General features: G+C 36.4%; 1 protein-coding gene across 7 annotated transcripts in view; it reads right to left on the reverse strand.

Annotated features, from left to right (window-relative positions):
• The window catches only part of ATG5 (autophagy related 5), a 220,824-nt gene that overhangs the window by 62,188 nt on the left and 133,041 nt on the right, over positions 1-25,595 (reverse strand). For 5 of the 7 annotated variants that reach the window (XR_010322545.1, XM_023543213.2, XM_023543205.2 and 2 more), the window contains one exon: positions 24,100-24,217. Coding sequence is in view for 6 of the 7 variants with exons in the window: in XM_023543213.2 (XP_023398981.1) it covers positions 24,100-24,217 (118 nt within the window). In the remaining variant the exon portion in view is untranslated. Of the gene's footprint in view, positions 6,009-24,099; positions 24,218-25,595 lie in introns of all 7 variants that reach the window. The other 2 variants (XM_003404316.4, XM_023543223.2) reach the window with 2 other exon arrangements.

The raw sequence follows: 25,595 nt of genomic DNA on the forward strand, positions 1-25,595 counted from the left end.
TGCATGGTAATTTTAAAACAATGATAAAAGGAGATATAGAATAAACGGACCAGGAATGACCAACTTCTTAAGGAAGGGCTGGTTGAAATGTTATATTATCTAATACCTAGAAAAGGGCTGGTAGTCAGGAGATGAAATTTTTCCCTAGGGGCCTGCACAAAATCCCCGGGTGGTGCAAATGTTATGCATTTCCCTACAAGCTGAAAGGTTGGGGGTTTGAACCCCCTCAGAGGTACCTCAGGGGACAGGCCTGGCAACCTGCTTCTGAAAGGTCACAGCCTTGAGAACTCTATGGGACTTCTACTCTGCACTCGTGGGGTTGCCATGAGTCAGAATCAACTTGATGGCACCTAACAGCACAAAATCTTTGGGGTCAGATAAAGTTTATGGATCAATGGTTACTGTTTCTGGAAAAGAAAGCAAAAAACCAACAGTTCTGAGTACCATGAGAATACTGACATCCAACCTAAGCATGTAAATTTTAGCAAAATAACTTGGTATTTGGAAAATTGTGTACTAAACAACACAGAAAGACAACAACACAAAAAGACAAGGTCATCAGGCCTGAAGAGGTACAGTATGGAACTAGAAATCAGGAATTCCTGCTGCATGTGCCCACTGCCACAGAAAACCATCTCATATGTGAAGCCAGCTTCTCTTTGGCCTTACCTGCTCACCATTTGGGCCTGTTGGTAATTATTTTCATAGAATGCCACATTTCAGCTCCTTGGCTTTCTTGGCCAGTTTTATGGTGGCTCCCTGAGCACAAATATTCACCTTAGATTCCTCTTACACTCATACCTACCTAAGGATTGAAAAGGAGTTTTCACCAGTCCATTGACCGCTTGCCTTAATTTTTATATTTGGGTGTATGTTTGGCAAAGAGAACTTCTGATTAATTTCAGCCCTTCCAAACTACAGCTGAGCAGCCAGACTATCTATGCAATATTGCAGTATGAAAACTGAAAAGCTCCTTAAGGCCAGAAGCCATGCCTGTCACATAAACTGCTGTGTTCCCTCCCCCGCCCCTCAAACCTGCACATTACTTGGCATATATTAGGTACTCAGTAAACACTTGGTGAATGAATTTCAAGAGCCTGACAAAATGGAACATATCTGAAGGAAGGGGTGGTTGAAGGAACTAGAGAGATTTTCCTTGAAGATGAGTAGAAGCTTGAGAGCATCCTTCAAATGCCCAGTTGTCAGAAAGGGAGGGATAAGACTTAAGCTGTATAGTTTTAGATCATTAGGATCTAATGACTTAATGCATTTCCCATATAATATATAGCTTTCTCCAAACTTTTATTCACCATTTATTACTTTTTTTTTTTTTTTTACTATGTTCCAGTCTACTAGGCCTTGGGGATATAATACTGAGCTAAACAGACCTAGTTTTTGGATCTGTGAAGGTTATACTCCAGTGTGGGAAACGATCAAATAACCACACAAATATTTAATTATAAACCACAGCGTTACGAAGGGAAAGCTCATCAGCATTGTTGAAGTGAGATGTGAAGCAGGGAGATATCCTCCTTCACTTGAAATATTAAAGATTGAAACCCAAATATTTTCTTAAAGCCTTCATGAGGAAGCTTCTAATAGTCTAAAAAAAAAAATTTTTTTTCTTTTTTTTTTGTGTTTAAATAACCTCGCTCACAGGCCCAACACACTCCCCTTGCTAAAAATGTATTACATTTTCAGAAGTACAGTCTTAGATGCAAAAGCAAGACATAAACCACTCATTTATGAAACGGTCAGAATTAACAAACACCTCCAGATGCTTTGCAAGAATTGCTCCAACGTTAAGGGCTGCTTAAATTACAGTGATGTTGAAACAGAAGATACGTTCTGTGGTCTACATTGCAACTAAAATGAATGTGAACTGACGTAAGGATCTGGTCCACAAGGGTCCCTACTGAAAGTAGCTGATTTGACTAAGCAACTCTTCATCAGTTTGATGTAATGCCAACTCGAACCAACTGCCCTTTGTGTATCTCTAAATGGCGAAGTTCCTCCTATTTTTATAACTGATATTCTTAACGGGAAAATATAGCATTGATTTTGAAGTGTCATTTAGTAATTATCGGTTGATTTTTTTTTTTAAAGAAACATTCACTAAGCACCAATTATATGCTAGACACTCCACTATGAAATGGGGAAAGATGAAAAAGCCTGGTTGTGCTTTATTGTTGTAATATGGGGGTGCAGAAGCTAGAAGGAAAGCTAACCACTTTCAGAAGAAATCAATTGATACGTCAAAACAGGCTGACACTCCTAAACCTTCAGCTTTATCTTAACCTTACTGTTCACCATTCTAACACGTTCATTGTTAACAAATACAAAGTATTTAAAAACTTTAAATACTTACTGATTCACCAAGTGATTAAAAAATCGAGAACCTTTTTCACTCCACTGTTATTGTTGGTTATGTACCGTCTAGTCGGTTCCTACTCATAGTGATCCTACTGGACAAAATGGAACTGCCTCATAGGGTTTCCAAGGAGTGGCTGGTGGATTTGAACTGCCAATCTTCTGGTTAGCAGCCAAGCTCTTAACCATTGAGCCACTTTTGGTTACCATATTATGCCTACTAGATTCTGCAATATTGCATTTGCTAAGTGTGGAGAATCACAAATTTGTAATTCATGCTTGAATTTAAAGCATTTTTTTGTCAGATGAATTTTATAATTACAAAGTATCAATTAATCTCAAATTATTTAAAAAAGGCATGCCTTTCCCCGCTTCCTCGCCCCTGGGGTAATTTTTAATACTTTCAGATCTTGAAATGACTATAGTTAGAAAACACTTAAGAGGATGACCGAACTCAAGAGACAAGTAGGTAATTTCACTGATTATATCCCAGTGATTGACTTTGAATGGGTCCAAACTGTCTCAAGTATCTTGACAGTCAATTTTCCCCTATCATATCCCAAGATTCTACACTTGTACTTTAACTATGTTGGCACATCTAACAGGAAACCCAACTTACCTCAGACCTAAATTTGAATACTATGATAAATAAAAAGTGAGACTGTCATTCTTTGGCATGACCCACATAAACCAAATTTCTGAAAAATGACAGGATGAAAAAGTTACCTCAGTAGCTCATTAAAAAATAAATAAATAAACATACCCTAGAAAGATTACTATTAAAAGTTACTGCCACTTGATGCCAGATCTTGTACACTTCAGCATTTTTGGGAAATGATCAATTCCTACCTAGTTTCCAGTGAACTGGGATAAACATAACAAGACTAGCCCATTCATAAAGTCACCTCAGGCTCAGACTGGAATATGGACTATACACACCATCATCCTATAAAGCCAGTAGGTCAACCTTGACAAATTATGAACAGGCCACTTCTGGTCTCTAGATATATAAAGAAGTCCATCAAACTCTTAGATTATTCAGAACTTAGATTATTCAAATGTAAAACCACACCATGAAAGATAAGCAATGATAGCCTTTATTTAGGCTAAATTTATTCCTGCCCAGTTAACAGTGCCAATATTTTGGAAACACATTTTCATTTTCCTAGGGGGTTACTATTTATTAAAGATGAGTTAAACAAGCACATGGAGATTTGTGGCCCTCTCCAATTTTCTTCCATATGTTCTTTTATCCCTCACCTTTTTCATTTTTTTAAAGAAACTTTTATGACAGATGTAAAGGTAAGGAAATTTTAACGATTTCCCCAACAGGTAACTTGCTTCATGTAAATGTTACCTTCAACTTTTAGAAAAAAGACAGACAAAAAGTTTACTAAATTTTTTAATAAACCATAAAATTTAAGTATTCAAATAAAAAGAAACAAAAATAGATATTTAAGCCAAGCACTAATTTGTATTTTAATTCTTCCTCTGGTTATTGGAGGCTTGACTTACCAGGAATATGAAGACTAGAGTAATAAAGTTAGAATGCTTGTGTAACAATGAACAAGTAAGTAAAAATGGGCAATGACTTAATGAAATTTACTTTCAAATCTGGAAGTAAGTGTCAGCAGCTTACTCAAGCTGGCTGCAGAGGCCTTACACTGACTGTCTCATCCGTGGAAAACTACTATGGCTTACCATTCTCACCACACTTTCATCATCACAACTTAGTACTCCCTGGCATTTTGATCCTTTTGCTCTCTGAAGCTCACTTCAGTCTATCAAAACATCAAGGGGGAAAATCCCCAAACTGAACAGAAGAGTAAGCACTTCTAAACGTGAACAATCATATTCAGACCAATCTCTTTGCAAAAATACAAGTCAGTGGGTTTTTTTTAATCCTTAAGTAACTCAGATACCACTGTTTTTTTTTTTTCTGCCTTTACTAAAATTCCACTTTTCCACTTATTTACATTGGCCAGGTATTTTCTACTGGCTTCTATTTTTCTCAGATCATATTGGTACCACATGGTTTTCTTTTTGATTGAGCCCTATAATTTCTATTCCAGGATATTTGCTTTTTGACCAAGTACAACCTTCTCTTCCTGTAAATAAATTTGGTATTTATCAATGAAAATTAAGAAAGAAAAAAAGAAAGCACTAGCAGGGTCTCACTTTAACATTCAGATAATTTTTCACAAGAAAAACATTCATTTTTATTATGGAATCTAAAACCATTATTGTATGATACTATAAGTCTTTTAGCATACTCAAATGGGTTGACATTCAATATGGACAGCAAGCTAGCTCATAAGAAACATACTGTAATGCACAAATATGTTTAGCTGCTAGAATTCCAGCAGCTTGGTAATAAAGTGAAGCAAAAATTTCCTTCTATTGAATAAGAGCTCCAGTAACATCTGAATATTTTTGGTAAAGTTAAGGAAAAGCTACTGCAGTCAGGAGATAAGTAATTGTTTTACTTCAAAGACTGGCTGCCAGGGGACCACATAAAATATTAGACTTGGAGCCAATAAAAAACGCTAGCTTGGAAATAATTTTTGTCCCCAAAATGCACAATTATCTTATACAGATGTTTAACCATACTATGATTTGACAGGTTTATAGTTGTAAACAAAACAGCAAAGAAAAACTAACATTATTTATACCTTTAGCATGTAAAGAAAACAGATTTTAAAATTGGCAATGAGAAACTCTATGACAGCTCCTGAGACAAGTTATCCTATGTCCTACACCTATCCGTGCCAATAACGGCCAATCTGAACAGTCACCCAAAGTAAAAACAGTGATCTACCGCACGTGAGTCAGAAAGTACTTGGAAAGTGACGAAGCTGTATGTTATTAAATGACAAAACATATTTAGAGGTTTTATTTAAAAATCTCTCACTGTTCATTATCAAAGTTACAAGATTGTTTGCATACCAATAGACAGACTGTAAACATAGGAAATTTTCATTAAGGAAAGATGGGTTTACCGTAATTTGATCTTTTACAAAAAATTACTGCAAGTTATTGATAACAGAATTTCTCTTTTACTTTCTTAAGTCTAATTCTCTTGAAAATTAAACCAATGTTTCCACTCCCTTGAGCTAAAGTTCAACCATGGTCACCTTAGGAAATACCCCTGTTTATTTGTTAATCAGAAATACAAATTGAGTGGCACATTATTTCCATTTCTTCTTAGGCCAAAGGTTTCGGCTTCATTATATTTTACAAGAAAATAGAAGACTTGCAGTGGTCCTGTGAAGTCTTTCATGTCACAGCTGAGGTTTAATGACGGCAGTGGAGGAAAGCAGTGGTAATGCAAAGACCAGCCCAATCGCCCTTATCTGACATGGAATCTTTTTCCTGTTTGGCTTGCAGCAGCAAAGTGTTTCTGGTCAAGATGCCTCCACCAAACCTGATTGAAGCAGAAAGGTGACATGCTCTGGTAAATCCTGTTTAAGGGTGATTCCGTTCAGGCAAATGGTTGATCCTTTAATCTGTTGGTTGTGGGATGATACTAATATGAAGAAAATTATCCGGGTAGCTCAGATGTTCACTCAACCATTGCAGAGGTGTTTCCAGCATTGGCTCAATTCCATGAATCATTACTTGATTCTTCTTTTCCCCATCTATTCCAGGAAAAGAAATCCAACAGTGATTATTAAGAGTCAAAATTGCTGAAGAAAAAAAATCTGTTGTCTTTTAAGAATCCTTAGTGAATTAAATGGATTTTTACAGCTTTAACAGGTTAAACCTCATCTGTCTCCTGAGCAGGAAATGTGGACATGGAGAAAGTTCAAATGTTGCAATATGTATCACCCAAAACAGAAACCTGAGGGTTACAATGAATTCTGATAAAAATTCTGTTGCTATATGTGAAAGTATTCATTCTTTCTTAATTACTGTGCGTACCTAAGATTGACGTTAATGAAACTATAGTGGAGAAAACAGCCCATTGTACCCACTGGCCAAACTTACTTTACTTACACATTAAAAACTGTAGTAATTAGCTATTAAGAATGATAGCTATTGGAAGTAGGTCAATACATATTTAAAAAATGGAAAACAGAAATGTGACTACCCATTAACTAGAATAATAAAAAATCAGATCAGTGTTTGGAGAGATGTTTAATAAAACAGATGACAGCTTTAGGTTAATTTTCAGTGAAGCTGTTCAAGCATATAAGTTTTAGAGTCATTATTAGAATAAGAGTCAACAAAGTTTTAATCAGAAGGAACTAAAAGTCTGACTCAGGGATTCCTGTTTCAGAGTTATGATACCTGATTGATTTTTGACGGTAGAGTGGTTAAGAGCTACAGCTGCTCACCAAAAGGTTGGCAGTTGTATCCACCAGCCGCTCAGTGGAAACCCTATGGGGCAGTTCTACTCTGTCCTATAGGGTCACTATGAATCGGAATTGACTCGAAGGCAGCAGGTTTTCTTTGTTCTCTAATTAAAAAGGTGTTGCAATTCACACTTCTCTTTTAAATTCAAATTTTACTCCACATGAAAGATTAGTTTGTTTTTCATGATTTTGGGATGATGTACTGACAGCCTTTCAGCAAACAGAAACACTCTTGGTTGTTGTAGGAAAACAAAGAAAGCAAAACCAAACACCTCTAATGGAAAGACAAAACAAAACACAGAACCACCAAGTATCTTTGTGTAACTCCTTTAGCACAATTCATGGCTTGCCTCTTTTGTGGTCTCTTCAAAATACAATGTTTAAACCTCTCAGCTTCCTGGAGACAGAAAACGACAAGAAAATGGAATTCATGGAAGTACATGAGAGGGAAATACCTTAATTTTTCCTTTCTGCTCTGTTCAAAATGACTTTTGAATCCCTAGTGCATTAACGTGTAGGTAAAATGGGCATATGATACATGGTGATAATGTATGGTGCCTTAAAACCTGAAACTAAAAATTTAAATTTTCTCTTAGAGGCAGCAGAGTCATGGGAAGCCAATCTGTTAATAATCAATTGATTGACAATAAGGGAAGACATAAAAACACTACAGAAAGTTGATAAAAGAGTGCCAAAAAAAAAACACAAAAAACAAAAAACTATCAATCCCAAAACCAACCAAATAAAAACCCCAAACTCCTTAATCACTGTGTCAGAATTTTAAAAAAATTTTGCAAAATGGTATCACCTCATAATACTATTAACCTAAAAAATTCTTTCATTGCTTTCTCAGCCAGTCTTTGTTGCATCTCTACACACTTTTTTACACAGCTGTGATCTCAGTGTTACTACAATGACTGGTTTTCATAACGATGATATAAATCATGCATAAATAAAATATTAAGCTATATAAAGAATACCGTAGAAAGCATGGTATTAGTACTTTGGGAAGATTTAAAAATGATAATCAAATCGATAAACTCTCAGCTATACAGAATGATTAATTCTCTGAAGGTGCCAGATTGCCAAGATTTTACCGTATTAGATCTTTCTCAGAATATCTGAAAACATTTCTGGTGCAGTTCTCTTCATATTCTTATTATATTTCTTTGAAATATTTAAGTATTCTCAGAATGTTCCTCCTACTCAGCACTGAGTCAAAAAATGAAAGAGCAGTGGTTCCTTATCGGTTAAGTTTTTCCTTAAGCCAGAGTTGCCTTTGGATATGCTGTAACACAGAGCAGAAGCAAGTCACAACTCAACATTCAGACTTCTGTGCCTAAAGCAGTATTTAAACGTGGAAGCCAGTACAACATGGCACATAGTCCACTGCTGAATAGAGTGTGTGAAAGGCAAAAGATCAACCCTCATACACAAAAGGATAGATGGATTTTATGAGCTGTACAACAGAGTTGGAGAACATAAGCACTATTTAAATACTTCCTGTTAAAAAACAAATCACATTATCAGAGTCTAGAATAGGCATCATTGATTCTCTGGTTTAGAAGGTGGGGGACCTTTAACTCTTTCATGCTCCAATCAATTTGCAGCTTCGAAATTTCTGTTGATATCATGTGTTTTCATTAGTGGAAGCATGCTGAATCACTGTGCCTGAATTTTTGGTAGGTAGTATGAATTTTTTTTCTTGCCCCCTCCCATAAACCAAAAACAAAAAACAAAAAAATCCAAACTTGTTGCTGTCTAGTAGATCCCAAATCATAGTGACCCCCTCCCATAAGCCTAGCCTAAATGCTTAGTGGTATATATGAAGTACCACTAATCATACTCCAGAGTCCCTACGGGGGTCTATTGGTATATATGTGTGTGTAACAAATAAAAATTTTCTACTTTTCCTACCAAAAATTTAGATACCCCATATAATACCCTATAGTAATCTGTGGCACATGCCCATTTCTTCAGTTTCAAACAGTCATAAAGGCCCCTGCCTTGTGACAGCATGCACCATCAGTGGTGCAGCAGCTTCCCAATAAGCCCGAGGCTGAAATGAAAAAGTTCTTGGTCCCTAGAGGTATCCGTGAGCACGAAAGTGTTAAATGTACGGCATAATAAAACTATCACTGACTAAGGCAACTAAGGAAGAGAATCTAGGACAGCCTAGGACTGTCAATACAACAGTTTTATGTTTTAAATATATTATTTTGTCACTGCCTACATTTGTGCATATTTATCTTCTTTTTTCTGACTTCCTCCAACAACACATTAGTAACCAGAGAGATTCTTGGAATGTGACAGCAATTCCCCCGGAACTATAAAGTAAAGTTTCCCTTCTATTTATCACTGTATCCCCAGTGCCTGGCATGGTGCCTAACACATAATAATGAATCAATAAAGGTTTTCATAGATTGGATAATTTCCTTGCTGGTAGAATACAGTGCCATAATCTAATGTTTTAGCATTGCTAAGTAAAAGGGCTCTTCCTATATAATTATTAAACTTTAAAGCAACAAAAAATGTTTCTAGATGAGGCAAAAAGTATATATGCTATCACCTTAATTCACGCTACCATAAATAACAACAAAGCATGACTGGACATTTTAGCAATATCAGAACTAACAAAAGGGAACAGTGAAAAGCTGGTAGCTCTTTCTTTTTTTCTAACAGTAAAAAAGAAATATTGATGACACTACTAAAGTAAATGTGTTTTTGGTAAATGTGTCTCTGTGTTTCAAAATGGAAATCTAGAATTTAATATATTTGGGAATGAGAAATAAGTCATTACAAAGAAAATGACTCAGGAGAAATATGTTACTCCACACCTCACCCACTCATATTTTTTGAAAATGTTAACTTCAATGCAAACACTTGAGACAGTAATCAAGCAAACCAATTCTATATGAACTTCCTTTATACAGGGCACTATTTAGGGCTAACTCTGGTTTTGATATACACCTTCCCCTTACTTATCAACTATTTCACTATTTGACATTTTGCATTTATGATAATAGTAAAAAAAAATTACTATCTATTTTGAGCATTAAAGACACACATCTGGTAGTAAGAAAGCTGAGGTGTGAGGAGAGAGTAACATTGGCTTTGATGGTTAAGGTTATGTGTCAACCTGGCTGGGCCATGATTTTCAGTGGTTTGGCAGTTATGTAATGATGTAGTTGTCCTTCATTTTGTGATCTGACATGGGTCATCCTCCATTTTCGAATAATACTGATTTCGCATAATGACCTGGTTATGACCCTAGCCATGTCAGTAAGTGAGGAGAGGGTGTAATTTCAAACTTACAGAAAAGTTGCAAGAATAATACGAGAAGTTCTCACGTACTTTTTTCCCAAATTTACCCACTGTTTACATTTACCCCATTGGCTTTATCATTCTGTGTTTTCCAAATCATTTGACAGTAAGTTGGAGTCTCTTTGAGCCCCCTTTAGCCCTAAATACTTCAGTGTCTATTTTCTCACATAACCACAGTATAGTTAATAAAATCAAGAAATTTAATATTGATATAATACTATTATGTAACCCATATTCACATTTTATCAACTGCCTCAATAATATTTATTTCTGTAGTCTAGGAGTCAGTTTAGGAATCACACATTGCATTTAATTTTCATGTCTCTCTACTCTGTATTTAATCTGGTATAGTATCAAAAGCTTTCTTTGTATTTAATCTTGACAATCACGAAGAGTACATGCCATTATTTTGTAAAATGGCCACACTGTACTTTTTTAATCTAAATTATTATGCTAATTCATCTTATAAATAGAAGTACAGTCATTAATAATATTTTCGGTTTGTGAATTAAATAAAATGCCAGAAGGCAAAACCACCAAGTACTAGGGAAAACTGAGGTTAACATCCTCGAAAATACCAATGTCCCAACAAAAAAATTACAAGACACAAAAAGAACAGAAAACAATGGCCCATTCAAAAGAACATGACAAAGGGAGTGAAAGTGCATGCAGGGATGACCAAATAATGAAAAAAGAAAGGAAGAATATAATACAACCATATCAGATATAATTAAAGAACTAAGGGAAAACAAAGACAAAGCTAAAAGAAAACAATGCAAGAACAAAATGTGAGGATCTAAAAAAGAGAGACATTGCAAATGAAACAATAACTGAAATGAGAAATACAATAGAAGAACTTACCAACAGATTTAATCAGACAGGAGAAAGAATCAGCAAGTAAGAGAATAAGACAGTTAAAACTATAGGCGCTGAAGAACAACAAGAACAGAGACTCAAGAAGGCTGAGCACAGTTTAACGGGATTATGGGACAACACGACAAGAGAATTAATATAAGTATCATGGGAATTCCAGAAGCAGATGAGAGAAATGGACAGAAAGAATATTTGAAGAAATAATGACAGGAAATTTCCCCAATCTACTGAAGGACATGAATTTACAAATATAAGAAGCTCAAAGAACTCCAAACAGGATAAACCTGAAGAGATCTACACCAGGACACCTTTTAGTTAGGCTCTCAAAATTTAAAGATAGAGAATTCTGAAAGTATTGAGAGAGAAGCAAACAGTCACATGCAAATGATTCCCAGTAAGATTAAACGTGGATTTTTCCTCAGAAACACTGGGGGCCAGAAGACAATGGAATGGCATAGTTAAAGTACAGAAAAACAAAAACAAAACCTGTCAACCAAGAACACTGTACTCAGAGAAACTATCCTTCAAGAATGAGGGTGAAATTAAAACATTTCCAGTCAAACAGAAGCTGAGAGAGTTCATATCCACCAGACCATCCCCACACAAATATTAATGAGAGTTCTGCAGATGGAAGGGAAAAGGCACTAGAATATAATTCAAAGTTATGTGTAAAAATAAAGACTCCCTAATAAAGGGAAATGGATGAAGAAGTATAAGGCCTAGTAATAAGGTATTCATGCTTGATAATTGTAAATGTTTTGTCCCTCATGATTTTTAAAAAACAAATACATGAACAGCAAGGATAAAATTATGTTATAGGGCACATGAAATATAAAGACATAATTAGTGATAACAACAACAAATGGGGGGGGATGGTATAGATACAGAATTTCTCGTATGTATGGAAGTTAAGCTGACATCAATTTACCAAGCTCTTAAATGTAATATTTATGGTAACCACTAAGAAAACATAAAAAGCATACACGAAAGGAAAGGAGAGGGGAAACAAAAAAGCTCACTACAATAAACCAACAAAACACAAAAAGCAAGCATTACTAAATGACAAAGACGGCTTAAGACACACAAAAAACAAATAAAAAAATAGCAGAATTAAGTAACTTCTTATCAGTAATTATAGTGAATCTAAATGCACTACATGCTACATCAAAGGGCAGAGTGGCAGAATGGACAAAAAAACATGATCCAACTATATGCTGTTTACAAGAGACATAAACTCAAGGACCACAAGTAAGTTGAAAGTGAAAGGATAGAAAAACACATTGCATGCAAATAATAATCAAGAGAGGTGGGGTGGCAATCTTAATATCAGACAAAATAGACTTTAAGACAAAATCTGTCAGAAGAGAGAAAGATGGACATAATATAGTCATAAAAGGGTCAATTAATCAAGAAGACTTAACAATCAAACATATCGGGGCACCTAAATACATAAAGCAAACACAGAATTGAAGGGAAAAATATATAGTTCTACAATAATACTTGGACAATGAATAAGGAAGACGGAAGAATTGATTTATTTGACTTGTGGTGTTGGTGAAGAATACGGAATATACCCTGAACTGCCAGAAGAATGAACAAATCTATCTTGGGAGAAGTATAGCCAGTATGCTCCTTAGAAATAAGGATGGCGAGACTTTGTCTCATGTACTTTGGACATGTTATCAGGAGGGGACGGTCCCTGGAGAAGGACATCAGGCTTCGTAGAGAGTCATAAAAAAAGAGGAAGACCCTCAACAAGATGGATTGACACAGTGACTACAACGGTGGGCTCAAGCATAATGACGATTGTTGAGAATGGTGCAGGGCCGGGCAGTGTTTCATTCTGTTGCACATAGAGTCGCTCTGAGTTGGAAGTGACTCAACGGTATCTAACAACAACGAGATAAAAAAAAAAAAAAAAAAAACCCAGAAAATAACAAATGTTGGCAGGGATGTGGGGAAATTGAAACCCTTATCCATCGCGGGTGGGAACACAAGACGGTACAACCATTGTGGAAAACACTAAGGCGGTTCCTCAAAAAACTAAAAATAGAGCTACCGTATAACCCAGCAATTCCACTCTTAGGTTGAGGGCAGACACTCAGAGAGAGACTACACACAAATGTTTACTGTTCACTCTAGCCGAAAGGTAGAAACAATCCAAATGCCCATTAACAGGTGAATATATAAATAAAGTGTAGTACATACATACAATGGAATGCTACTCAGCCAGTAGGAGAAATGAAGTCTTGATACACGCTACCGTATGGATGGAGCTTGAAGACATTATGCTGAGTGAAATTAGCCAATCACAAAAAAAAGGACAACTATTATATGACCTCACTTATATAAAGGGAGAAGTAAAGGCAAATGTACAGAGACCAAAGTTTATTAGTGGTTACCAGGGATGAGAGGGCGGGGGAGAAGAACATTTAATGGTGATGGAAAAATTATATTGATTAAGGTAGGGTTACACAGCCAATTATTGTACTTACTGTCAATAAGTTGTCAATAAGTTGCACATCTGTAAAAAGTTGAATTGGCCAAAGTTGTGTGATAGATATATTTATACCAATGACAAAAAAAAAAAAAAAGTAGCTGCTGAAGCTGCTTATGTACAACCAAACACCTGATGGGATTTGGTTCCTCGGTTTGGAGGTTTACGGTCATGGTTTCACAGGACATCCCAGTTAATTGTCCAAATAACGTGTTTAGTGTTTCTGCTCTATCTCCTAGTTCATTGCATAGTGCCTTTTAAAAGCTTGCTTGCAAGTGGCCATCCAAGGAACAATAATTGGTCTCAATAACTGGGCTATGGCTGCTAATCAAAAGGTTGGCAGTTCAGATCCAGGCACTCCTTGGAAACCCTACAGGGCACTTCCACTCTGTCCTTTAGGGTCGCTATGAGTCGGAATCAACTTGACAGCAATGGATGGTATTCTTCTGGAGCAACAGAAGGAGAGACAGGAATAGGAGGAGGATATGGTATGTGTGGCTAACTGCCTCCATGAAAAACTGCCTCCTTTGCCATGGGACCGGAAGAACTAGAAGGTGCCTGGCTGCCTGTCTTAGCTACCTAGTGCTGCTATAACAGGAATACCACAAGTGGATGGCTTAGACAAACCTAAGTTTATTCTATCACAGTCAAGTAGTCTACAAGTCCAAATTTAGGGTCAACTCCAGAGGAAGGCTTTCTCTCTCTCTGTCAGCTCTGGAGGTAGGTCCTTGTCATCAAACTTCCCAAGGACTAGGAGTTTCTCAGCGCAGGGACTCCAGGTCCAAAGGACACATTGTTCTAGAACTATTTTCTTGGTGGTATGAGGGGCCCATGTCTCTCTGCTCACTTTCTCTTTTATATCTCAAAAGAGATTGGCTTAAGACACAATCTAATCTTGTAGATTGAGTCCTGCCTCATTAACAGAACTGCCACTAATCTCATCTCATTAACATCATAGAGATAGGCTGCACAACACATACAAAAATCATATCAGATTGTAAAATGGTGGACAATCACACAATACTGGGAATAATGGCCTAGCCAAGTTGACAAATATTTTTTGGGGACACGATTCAACCCAAGACACTACCATTACGGGACATTTTGATCAAAGATTCCACAGAAGAATCCTGATCGAAATGGGGAATATGCAGAACAAAATTTCAAATTCTCATGGACTCTAGACGTTCTGGAACCATGGAGGGTAGATGAATAGCATAAAATATTGCCCTGAGATAATCTTTAAACCTTAAACTGAAAATATCCCCTGAAGTCATCTTAAAACTGAACAATAGCTTAGCTTAACTAGGAAAAAAGGTTGGCTTTGAGCATTACTCTCTTTTAAGAACTATCTATATGAGATCAAATTGACTACAGCAATTGGAAAGATTAGATAAGAAACTTAGGGGGCAGTGAGTTTATGTTAATGAGGGAGAAACAACTCTGAAATGGAGGGTGAGAATACCTGCACCGCTTGAACAATGTACCTATTTTTACACAAATACGTGCCACCTATGTTTGTTCGCCAACCGCCCTCTACCTCCACAAGGTATTTTTGTAAGCGTACATCTTAGTAATCTAGTGCTGCCATAACAGAAATATCACAAGTGGATGGCTTTAACAAAGAGAAATTTATTTCCTTGTGGTAAAGTAGGCTAAAAGTCCAAATTCAGGGTGTTGGCTCCAGGGGAAGGCTTTCTCTGTTGGCCTTCTCATCAATGTTCCCCCAGCTCCAATGGACGTGCTCTGCTCCTGGCACTGCTTTCTTGGTATTGTGAGGTCCCCAACACTCTGCTTGCTTCACTTTCCTTTTTATCTCTTGAGAGATAAAAGGTGGTGCAGGCCACACCCAAGGGAAACTTCCTTTGCATTGGATCAGGAATGGGACCTGGCTAAGGGTGTTACAATCCCACCCTAATCCTCTTTAACATAAAATTACAATCACAAAATGGAGGACAACTACACAATACTGGAAATCATGCCCCAGCCAAACTGATACACACATTTTTTGGTGGACATAATTCAATCCATGACATTATACTATGCTAATTTTTTTCATAGCAACATGTAAAAAAAAAAAAAAAAGGCATCGTGACGTGTGTAAAATAACTTGCACAGGGGGCGGGAGAGCAGCTGGCAAACAAAAATGGAAGGTGTACATTATCTGTTTAAAAATACAGTAATCAATGTCAATAAATTGTACATGTAGAAGCTGTTGAATTAGTGTATGTTTTGCCATGTATATTCTCAACAACATTAAATAAAATTTAGGGAAAAAAATTAATAAAGGCCAGAAATAAATGTAAGAGACATATACTCTCCTTGGGTAGAGAAGAAATTCAATTCACCATAAGTGTTAAACCTTCAGAGATCATATTTCAACAAGAGAACAATAAATATAATTTCTTACATTTATCTTACTTTTATGTCCAAGTATTATGACATAAGACAAAAAAATCTAAACGTATTGTGATGGTTAAGATTGTGTGTCAACTTGCCTGGGCCATGATTCTCAGTGTTTATATGTGATTACCCCCATGATGGGATCTGCTATGAGTAGCCAGTCAGTCGAAAGGGAGTCTCCTGGGACGTGTGGCCTGGATCTAAATATAAGTGGACGTTCTGGCTTCTGCCTCCACTGGATCCCCTGCAGCTGCCTCCTGTTCTTCTGACCTCCGGTTCCTGGGACTTGAGCTAGCAGCTTTCCTGCTGATCTTGGGATTCACCAGTCTTCACAGCCTGTGAGCACGAGCCCTGTTCTCCGACCTGATGATCTTGGGTTCACCAGCCCCTGCAGCTATGTGAATCAGGAGAAGCCTTGCAGTCTTGCCTGCCAATCCTGGGTTTCGTCAATATTCACAGCCTGAGAGCAAGAGCCCTGCTCGTGGATCAGCCTATCTTGGGTTCACCAGCCCCTGCGGCTACGTGAATCAGAAGCCTCTATCCAGATCTAAGGACTTGGGACATCCCAGTGTCTACAATCATGTGAGCTGTTTCCTTGATATAAATCTCACTATGTATATTTATATGCTTTACTGTTTTGCTTCTCTAGAGAACCCAGCCTAAGACATGAATCATATACATTTTTTTTTTTTTTTAATTATCTGCAGCAGTAAGTAGCCTCATAAAAACAAAGTCTTCAGCAGCACCTATTTTAAAGTGAACGTTTTTGGAACTGTGTTACATTTTAAGAAAAATAAATTCAGACAAATTTTGGTTATGATTAGGATGGTAGCAATTACATACAACAACCAAAACAACAACAACTGCAGTGGATTAATTATTTTTGTGTAGCCTTTCTAGCCATGGTCTTATAACTCCCACCCAGGTGATGGGCAGGACTGTGTCATAGGGTAATTTTGGCCCACCAAGGGGACTGGTCAGTTTTGCCTTAAAAGAGAGTCATTTATAGAGAGGAGGATCCTACCACCACCAAGGAAGAACAGCCAGGAGTGGAGAGTCCATCCTTTGGACCCAGGATCCCTGCACTGAGAAGCTCCTGGAAGCAGGAGACGGAGAGAGAGAGAACAAGCTATAACCCTAAAGATGGTGAGAAGAGGTGGCAGGAGAGATCCGGCAGCAGGAGACAGTATGGTGGGCTTCCTGGGCCAGACAGAGAAAGCTGAGTGCCTCTGGGCAGGGACCTTGGGCCAGGGAGAGGCATGCCTGTGAGCATGGCTGGGAAGAGGCTGTCCTGATGGAAAAACTGTATCCTTGAGTGTTCCTGAGCCTGAATTATAACCTGTTACTTCCCTAATAAAAACCCCATAATTGTGAGTATGGTCTGTGAGTTCTGTGTAGCCACTGCAATGAATTATCGAACCCAGTAGAGGGTGCTGTGGGAGGGAAGGTTGGTGTCAAAATTGGTAAAGATGGCAGAGAGAGGAGGCTTGTCTGGCCTCTGCCTCATGAGAGTCAGCCTCGCGCTGTTGATCTTGGTTCTCCTTCCCCCTTGTGGGGTTGGATGAGGTCAGATACCACCCCTATGCCGTTTCTACCACCACAACAAAAAAACATTAGCCAAACAAATCATAAGTGCAAATTTCAAAGCTAAAATGATGGTAAATTCTTCATATATATATATATACATACTTTATATATACACAAAACAATGTCTAAAACAAACAAAAAAAAAACCAAACCCTTTGCGGTCAAGTCAATTTGGACTTATAGCGACCCTATAAATATATATATATAAGGAAGTAACTATATACAATAATATAAATGAGACATAAAAGAGAGCGGGCCAGCTACACACCGATAAAGGAATGGGAGTCAGGCAATTTGAATTACAAATACTGGTCATGGATGAATTTGGGCAGGTCTTTCATCTCTTTGAGACCATTTCCTTTTATATGAAGTGAAAGTGTTTGTATAGATCCATGGCTTGCAAACATTGCTCATCATTAGAAATAATTTGGGAGATTAAAAAAAAATATATAAACTGAGCCCCTCCTCAGACATTCTGAATGAATTTCTGACGTAAAGACTGTTCTTAAATGTTCCCTCCAATAAATCTTATGATCATATGGGTGTAGAATTTTCCTTCAAAACAAATTTTATGCAGAAATCCAACAAAGAACACAGATGAAGGTGGGGCAGCTTGAGGGTAATGGAGGTTTGCGCCAGTTTCAAGTCCTGCTTGCTGACTTATGACCCATGGCAGTTTTGGAGATAGCTCTGCGGGCCACAGTTTGTAGAACACTGACTTAGACTAGATAAGCAAGCAGATGTCCCTTAGTTCTAATATATGAGTATCTTATGTCTAAATAGCAAAATATTTCTAATCAGAGTTCAAACCACCATAGGCTCATAATTCACCAGTTTTAAATTCATAGGCAAATCACTTAACCTTTTGAGTCTTTTTCCTCATCTGATAGGGTGGATAAAGAATTTCAGTCTCCAAGGTTGCATGGAGGATCAGCTGGGATATCCAAGTAAAGTGCATAAGGCTCAGACATAGTAGGTATCCAAAAAAGAGAGGGACTCTCCTCTCGAACCCCCACTCATTCTCTAAAAAAATAAGAAAGCCAAAAACACTTACAAAATGAGGCCAGAAAACTAGTTTAACAAGAGGCATGGTTTAGTAGCAAAAAGTAAGGACTCATAATAATTCTCTTCCTGTATACTAGAAAAAAAAAATAATAATTTGTATTGTATACTAAGTCATGGGACTAGGTAATTTTCTTAGTACACGACATACCAAAAAGATATATGAAAAGCATGGATTCAATTATGTGACTGGCGTGCAAAGGGCTGTGCGGAACTGGCCTCATGTTAATACATACTCTGAATTACTCGGCCCCATTTCTATGCAGCGTGGCACAAGACTTGTATAAATTCATTAAAAAACCAAGATCCAATGATTATAAAAACAACTAAATGTAAAAAAAAAAAAAAAATTTAAGCATTGTAAACCCATTTAGTGGTGCTCTCAACACACAGATTCAGTGGGGCACATCATCTAGAACTCAAATGAACCCTGCCATCCATGCTTATGTTATTTTATAGACCTTAGGAAAAGTTCTTAAAAAAAAAAAAAAAAAAGAGAATATTCAGGAATGAAAACTTCAGAAGGAAAAATAAAACCCTTCCAAAATCTTCATTTTATACATTTTTGTGTATATCATTGAGAACAATTCAGCCTTCTTTGTGATGAATTTGCCTTTTAGAGATTTCTATTACCAAGGGCTCATAACCTCCCCCATCCCCATCTGCATTTTAGCTCTTATTTCTTGGCCAATTTTCAAAAAGGAAGAGGACCTAAATATCTTTAAAAGCAGGTTACCTGAGATTCTAGTGAGATGTCTGAGTTTCCCAATGACTATTAATAATAGTACAGTAAAGACATGAGGCCTGTTTTAATTTAAAAGAGGCTAAAGAAATAGTATATCTTCAAGGAAAACTCATACATGCTTTTAATCAGAAAATTTCAGTTTAATTAAATTTTTTTTAGTTCACACTTGTGAATATGGAATGAAGTACATCTAAGGTCAACTGTTACAACCACTGTGTTTTCCTTTATGGCTGCACATTTATATTTTATAATTCAGCAGAAAACTAACTTGATTTGCTATCTGGAGATGTGTGACGCTGAAGGTAAAAATTCTAAAATATTTAATAATTTCTGAGAAAGTTTTAAAGAACAGAGAGATGAGCTTTTTGATTACCACAAGTCTGAACACTTTTGTTCTGGCTGACAAATTCTTAAACCTCTGTTATGTTCATTAGTAAAATGCCAGCTAATTGAATCCACTGACATGAAAAACCACAGGCTGAAATCTGAAGTGCATACATCATGCTGAGGGATCTTGACTCAGCCACAGCAGTAATAGTCAGTGAGGTCAGGTCAAAGAGGGTTACACCAAGCCAGGATATGGCCAAAGGAATACATCAAACGCTGATTTTAAAAGGGCAATTAATCTTAGACAGAAACGCTTCCTGGGGAATGAGATCTCAATCTTAAGAGCACACTACATGATGTAGCAGTAAAAATGTACATATACAAGCTTATGGAGCTTTCATCCTATGATCACAAACAGAAGGAGAGTGCTGTTTATCAGAGAAATACAAACCCATTTAAGAATACTTACATTAACTTCTTCCGGATCTATACTACTTAGCAGTATAGGTCTTAATGAATAAATAATATCACAGCTAATATATACCATGTATCCCTTTCTAGGCACAATTTCTTTTTATTTTATATATTTCATTATTTCTGCCCCAAATATTTTCACAGCCTTGGCTCTTAACATCTTTTAACAAGGTTTTCAAAATATGTCCATGTTAACTCTTACCATGGATTTTTGCTTATTACCTTTATTACTTCTTAGTAAGGACATAAACCAAAGATCTAATTAGAAAAATATGCTATTTAATTAGCTAAAATTATAAAAAGAAAACTGTAATAAGTGATTGTAATACATCATTTTAATAAACTGATTAAAGGCCTCCTGACAATAAGATAAAAATATGATAAAAGTTAGAAATTAACCTTATTCTCGAAGTAAAAAAAAAAAAAACAACAACCCTGAAATAAACATTGAAAACCTAAGTTCAAATGTTTTTGATCTGCTTTCATACAATTCTAGTAAGTCTAGTGGGTAGAACAAGGCTCATTAATATTTGTCAAGTATGAATTATAGAATAGTTCAAAATTAATTATTTTACTTAATATTTGGGCCGTAAGTGTGCTGTTTACTAAACACAGACAGACTGAGGTCCCACAGGACTTGTTTTAATGACAAGACAGCTTGCTTTAAATCGCCTGCTGTATTATTATTTTCTAGAGCTAAAGATGGATCAATTAATAAATAATTAATAAAGGTTAATTAACTTCTTGAGATTAAGATAAGAACAATAATTAAGGAGGGGAAATCAGAGGTTATCTTCTGATGGGTCCAGTAATCTCATCATCTTCACTAACATGGAACAATGAAAATAATCAACTTATTACTTCTTTGGTTTTTAGAAAAGACAAATGCCAGTGGATTAAGGCATTAAGAGATTCTGTATCACCAAGATGAGTGAATGCTGCCCATGTTTTGGGACCAAGTACAAAGATGGAGGACGAATGAAGTAATCTGGGCAAATAATTTAACCCATATAAACTTAGAATTTGATAGCATAATGATAAAGTTAAGAAAAGGAAATATAACTACCAATTTGAAACGGAGCCTAACAGGAAATCTCTGCCCAACCTAGCTGTACCTTGGCTCATGTTTGATGAGTTCCGTGAGGGCTGCATTGGAAGCTCTTTTGGAGTTTCCGCTGTGAATGTTGCTGTATCGTTTCTTCCATAAAATACATACGCAATGGGGACTACAGAACACTGACGAGCAGAGGGCTTTAGGACGAGACTGAAAGGGCAAGGCTCCCACAGTAGCCAACTGACCCAATCCCACATGTCAGGCTCACTGTATCTCAGCAAAGTTACAAATGAACCTTCTGGAGTGACTTACGCAGAGTTGAAATGTCAAATAAATGTGCGATCTTCTGTTTGGTCTTCCTTAATAAAAAACTTCCACTAGCAGCACTACCTACTGCAGCTTACTTTTGGACCTCTTATCTCAAAGTGCTTTATTTTTAATATATTTTAACAAGTGTATGATAACTGAGCTTGCTGCAGGGGGTATAGTGCTTATTCCTGCATTCCCAAAAGACACACTTCTAGCATTTCCAGTTATATCCAGAAGTTAATTTCTAAAAAAAGGTAAAAATCAAAGGAATGGAATTTTAGCCATACTTGGAAATACTTTATCTCTAAAACCAGTTGTAATATTAGTTTACATTTATAGTTCATCATACATTTATATCTCCTGTGTATGAACCAAACATCAATAATACGTGTCTCTGAATAGTGAGATTATCAGTGATTCAACAAACAGCTTAAAAAAAAGGAAAACAAAACTGTTTATGAATTTACTTTCTAAATTTCTCATACTCCAAAACCAAATCCAATGACATCAAGTCAATTCTGACTCACAGTAACCGTATAGGACAGAGAACTGCCCCACAGGGTTTCCAAGGAGCGACTGGTGGATTCAAACTGCCAACCTTTTGGTTAACAGCCAAGATCTTAACCACTGCACCCACCAGGGCTCCCAAATATCTTATAAGTATAGTTCTTTTATTTATGGAAAAATTAACAAAACTATAAGAAAACAAACAAAAGTTAATTTTAAAACTGTGGAAAAATACAAAAGATTATGAAATCTCATTTCAAAAATCTTTTGGCTCCATCTCCCCTCCACCCCCCAAAAAAAGATACAAGGTAAGACACCTCCAGGAATGGGTGTGCAGGTAGGACAGGTCACAAATTTAGGAGAACAAACAGTCTTGTGCAGGGGCCAAGTTAATCTTGTATGTGTTATTGTGACATGGCTGTAGAAACTGCAAAAGAGAGCACGAAGGTGCATTTGGACCAAGGGCATCAGTTCAAAGTGTGTGACTGCTTTCCATTTCCATCCTTGATGGTCACAGTTACCGTTTTAATAAATTCAACAAAAGGTATGGCCAGAATTATATATATGAACACTAAAATAACAAACTGAACAAAATAAAAACAGTAGAGGCTCAGGGTTTCTAAGATCATACCAGGAAATACTATCAAAGAGAGCATGTAGGCAATTAAGCACTAAACACAAATCACAGAATGGTTAGGGGAAAACAAGCATTTTGGAATATCGTTTTAAATGAAATTAAAAGGTAAAAAAAAAAAAAAAAAAAAACCACGAAGACAAAAACAAATGGTAGCATGGTTAAGTGGAAAAATCAATGAACCAGCAGGTGCAACACCTAAGTTCTAAACCTACTTCTGTACTTAGGTAGCTGAGAGACCTTTGGCAAAACAACTAAAAAATTAAGAGATCTGAACTAAATAAATTCTAAGGTGCTACAGTTATACAGCTCTTTGAAGATAACAAATACAAAACTGACACCCAACTGTCAATGATGGCTTGCCCGTTGCTATGATACTGAACAGGTTTCAGTGGAGCTTCCACAATAGGACAAACTAGTAAGGAAGGCCTGGTGATCTACTTCTGAAAATAGCCAATGAAAACCCTATGGATCACAACAGCCCAGTCCACAACTGATCATGTGGGTGGGCAGCATTTCATCCCATTGTGCATGGGGTTGCCATGAGGTGGGGGTTGACTCAACAGCACCTAACAACAACAAATTGACGAAAGTATTTTTTCAATGTTCTTTAATTTAAAATACTACAAAGTACTCAAAAAGAGAGAAAAATACAGTACAGAGAAATGAATAATTGAAGGCCTATCCTTTTATCACTTTTTTTTTATCCTTATAGCGGGCATGTATAAAGTTTACAGATCCCATTTCTTATACTTCGAATGGAACAACCAGTCTATATTCCAAATTCTTCAAAAATGTAGCAAAATAGACAATGAACAGGATAAAAATTAACTCATACGGCACAGAGAAAATAAACTGGAACATTAAGATTATTCCTGCATCAAAAAAAATTACCGTGAATGTCCCAGTCAAAATTTCTATAACCAGGGTTCTATCTCTGAAAGGATATACAGGAAAAGGGTAACACTGGTTGCCCCTAGAGAGGGAAGCTGGGTTAGGGTTTGGGGGAAAGGAGTTGTGAGACAGACTTTCACTGGCTTACTTTATATACTTTGCATTTTGAAACCATATAAGTGTACTTTCTATTAAAAACATTAATTTTTAAATTATTTAACAGAGCACTCTCCAGAACACAAACACTAAACAAAAAAACTTAAACTTTTATGCTTCAAAGAAAATGAAAAGACAAGTTTCAGAATGGGAGAAAATATCTGTGAATCACTGTTCAAAATTATTAAAATCTACAGAATAGGATTCATAGGTTTAAAAGGTTTATTTACCATAACTGAATTCAGAAATAAAAGACCCATGACACAAGAGTTGTGATAAGATGAAAATTTTAAAAAGGTATATTTTACTTCGCCAGAGAGTAAATTCTAGATTTTGCTAATCATTTATAAAATGTAAATTAAATATTAAAACCTTCTGTTTCAAAAAAATTTTCCCTGTAAGATAATGAAAATATCTTCCTGAAGTAACTCAGTAGAATGTTATTCATAAACGCAGAACGCTTATGTTAAGTCAACATCAAAGGGTGTAAAACAAAAATGGAAGAAATCTTTCAGTGTTGCTGATTACCTTCAGGAGAAACTGCAGACGGACAAACTTCTTTAAGGAGATCTCCTAATGTATGCAACTGTCCATCTGCAGCCACAGGACGAAACAGCTTCTGAATGAAAGGTCGTTCAGTTGTTGTCTATGTGAAAAATGAAAACAACAATTCAAGCAATTAAGTCTTTGTTGCTGCCGGTTACAAATAATAGATTAGAAATTTTAAGTAGGTATTAGGTGCCTCTTGATGTGGTAAATTAGAAGCATACAACATCACTTGTAAAAAACAAAAACAAAAACCTGTTGCCATCGAGTCGACTCAGACTCACGGCGACCTATAGGATAGAGTTAGAACTGCCCCATATGCTTTCCAAGGAGCACCTGGTGGATTTGAACTGCCGACCTCTTGGTTAGCAGCCATAGCTCTTAACCACTACACCACCAGGGTTTCCATACATCACAGATGTAGTATTATTACCCAAAGCATTTAACATGATAAATTCATGTAAATCTAATGAAAACACAATAAGAAAAATTCAGAACGTGGGACATTCTAAATACTGCCTGTACTCTTCAAAAAAAATCAAAGGCATTAAAAAACAAAACAACTAAAAGAGATTGAAGAGACATAACAACTGAATACAAAGAACAAAACTTGACTGGATAATACTGGATTGGGGAAGAAAAAACTCAGCTATCAAAGACATTTTTGGGATAAATGGGGAAATCTGAATATAGAATGCACATTAGATGACATTATCGAATTAATGTCAAATTTCTTAAATGTGACAATTACAAGGACAATATCCTTCTTTTTAAGAAATTCATGCTGCAGTATATAGGGATGAAGTGCCATGATGTCTGACACTTACTTTGAAAAGGTTAAAAAAACTAAGCGTGTGTGTGCGGAGATCGTAAATACAGAAAAATTTTAACTACTGGTGAACCTAGGCGAAGGGCATATGGTATCTTAAATTTTCTTTAAATTTGAAAAATTTCAAAATAGTAGACGCAGTACTTTCCTTGTCAATCAATGTCATAATTTATTGCTAATAATTCTATTATTTTATATACTTTTTAAATTGTTTCATTTTCCTAAACTACCTATATAGGAGCACCACAAAGGTGACGTAGGTCTCATCATTGCACAGAGTGCAGAGGCTCTGGAAACAGCCGGGGTCACTAACAGCACTATCATTTAAGTGCTCTATGATCTCGCACCCAGTTACTCTATTTGTAATTCTGGGGCACTTCATAGCTCCTAAGTTTGTTGTGGGACTAAATGAGGAACTCTGCCAAGCACAGAAGAGGTATAATATAAATACGAAAGAGAATAAAAACTTTTTTTCCTCTATGTCCCTCTTAACTGTTATTTCATTTTAAAATGATAAGTTTTTATTTAAACATCCTGGAGTGAAAAACTATAAAAACCTGCAAGAATGGAATGATGTCTTATATTTCATAAGAATGTGATTTCAAATACCTAGACATTAAACAGAATTTTATTTTATTTTTTAATCACA

This window comes from Loxodonta africana, chromosome 1 (genome assembly GCF_030014295.1).
Source record: "Loxodonta africana isolate mLoxAfr1 chromosome 1, mLoxAfr1.hap2, whole genome shotgun sequence".
Classification (NCBI taxonomy): domain Eukaryota; kingdom Metazoa; phylum Chordata; class Mammalia; order Proboscidea; family Elephantidae; genus Loxodonta; species Loxodonta africana.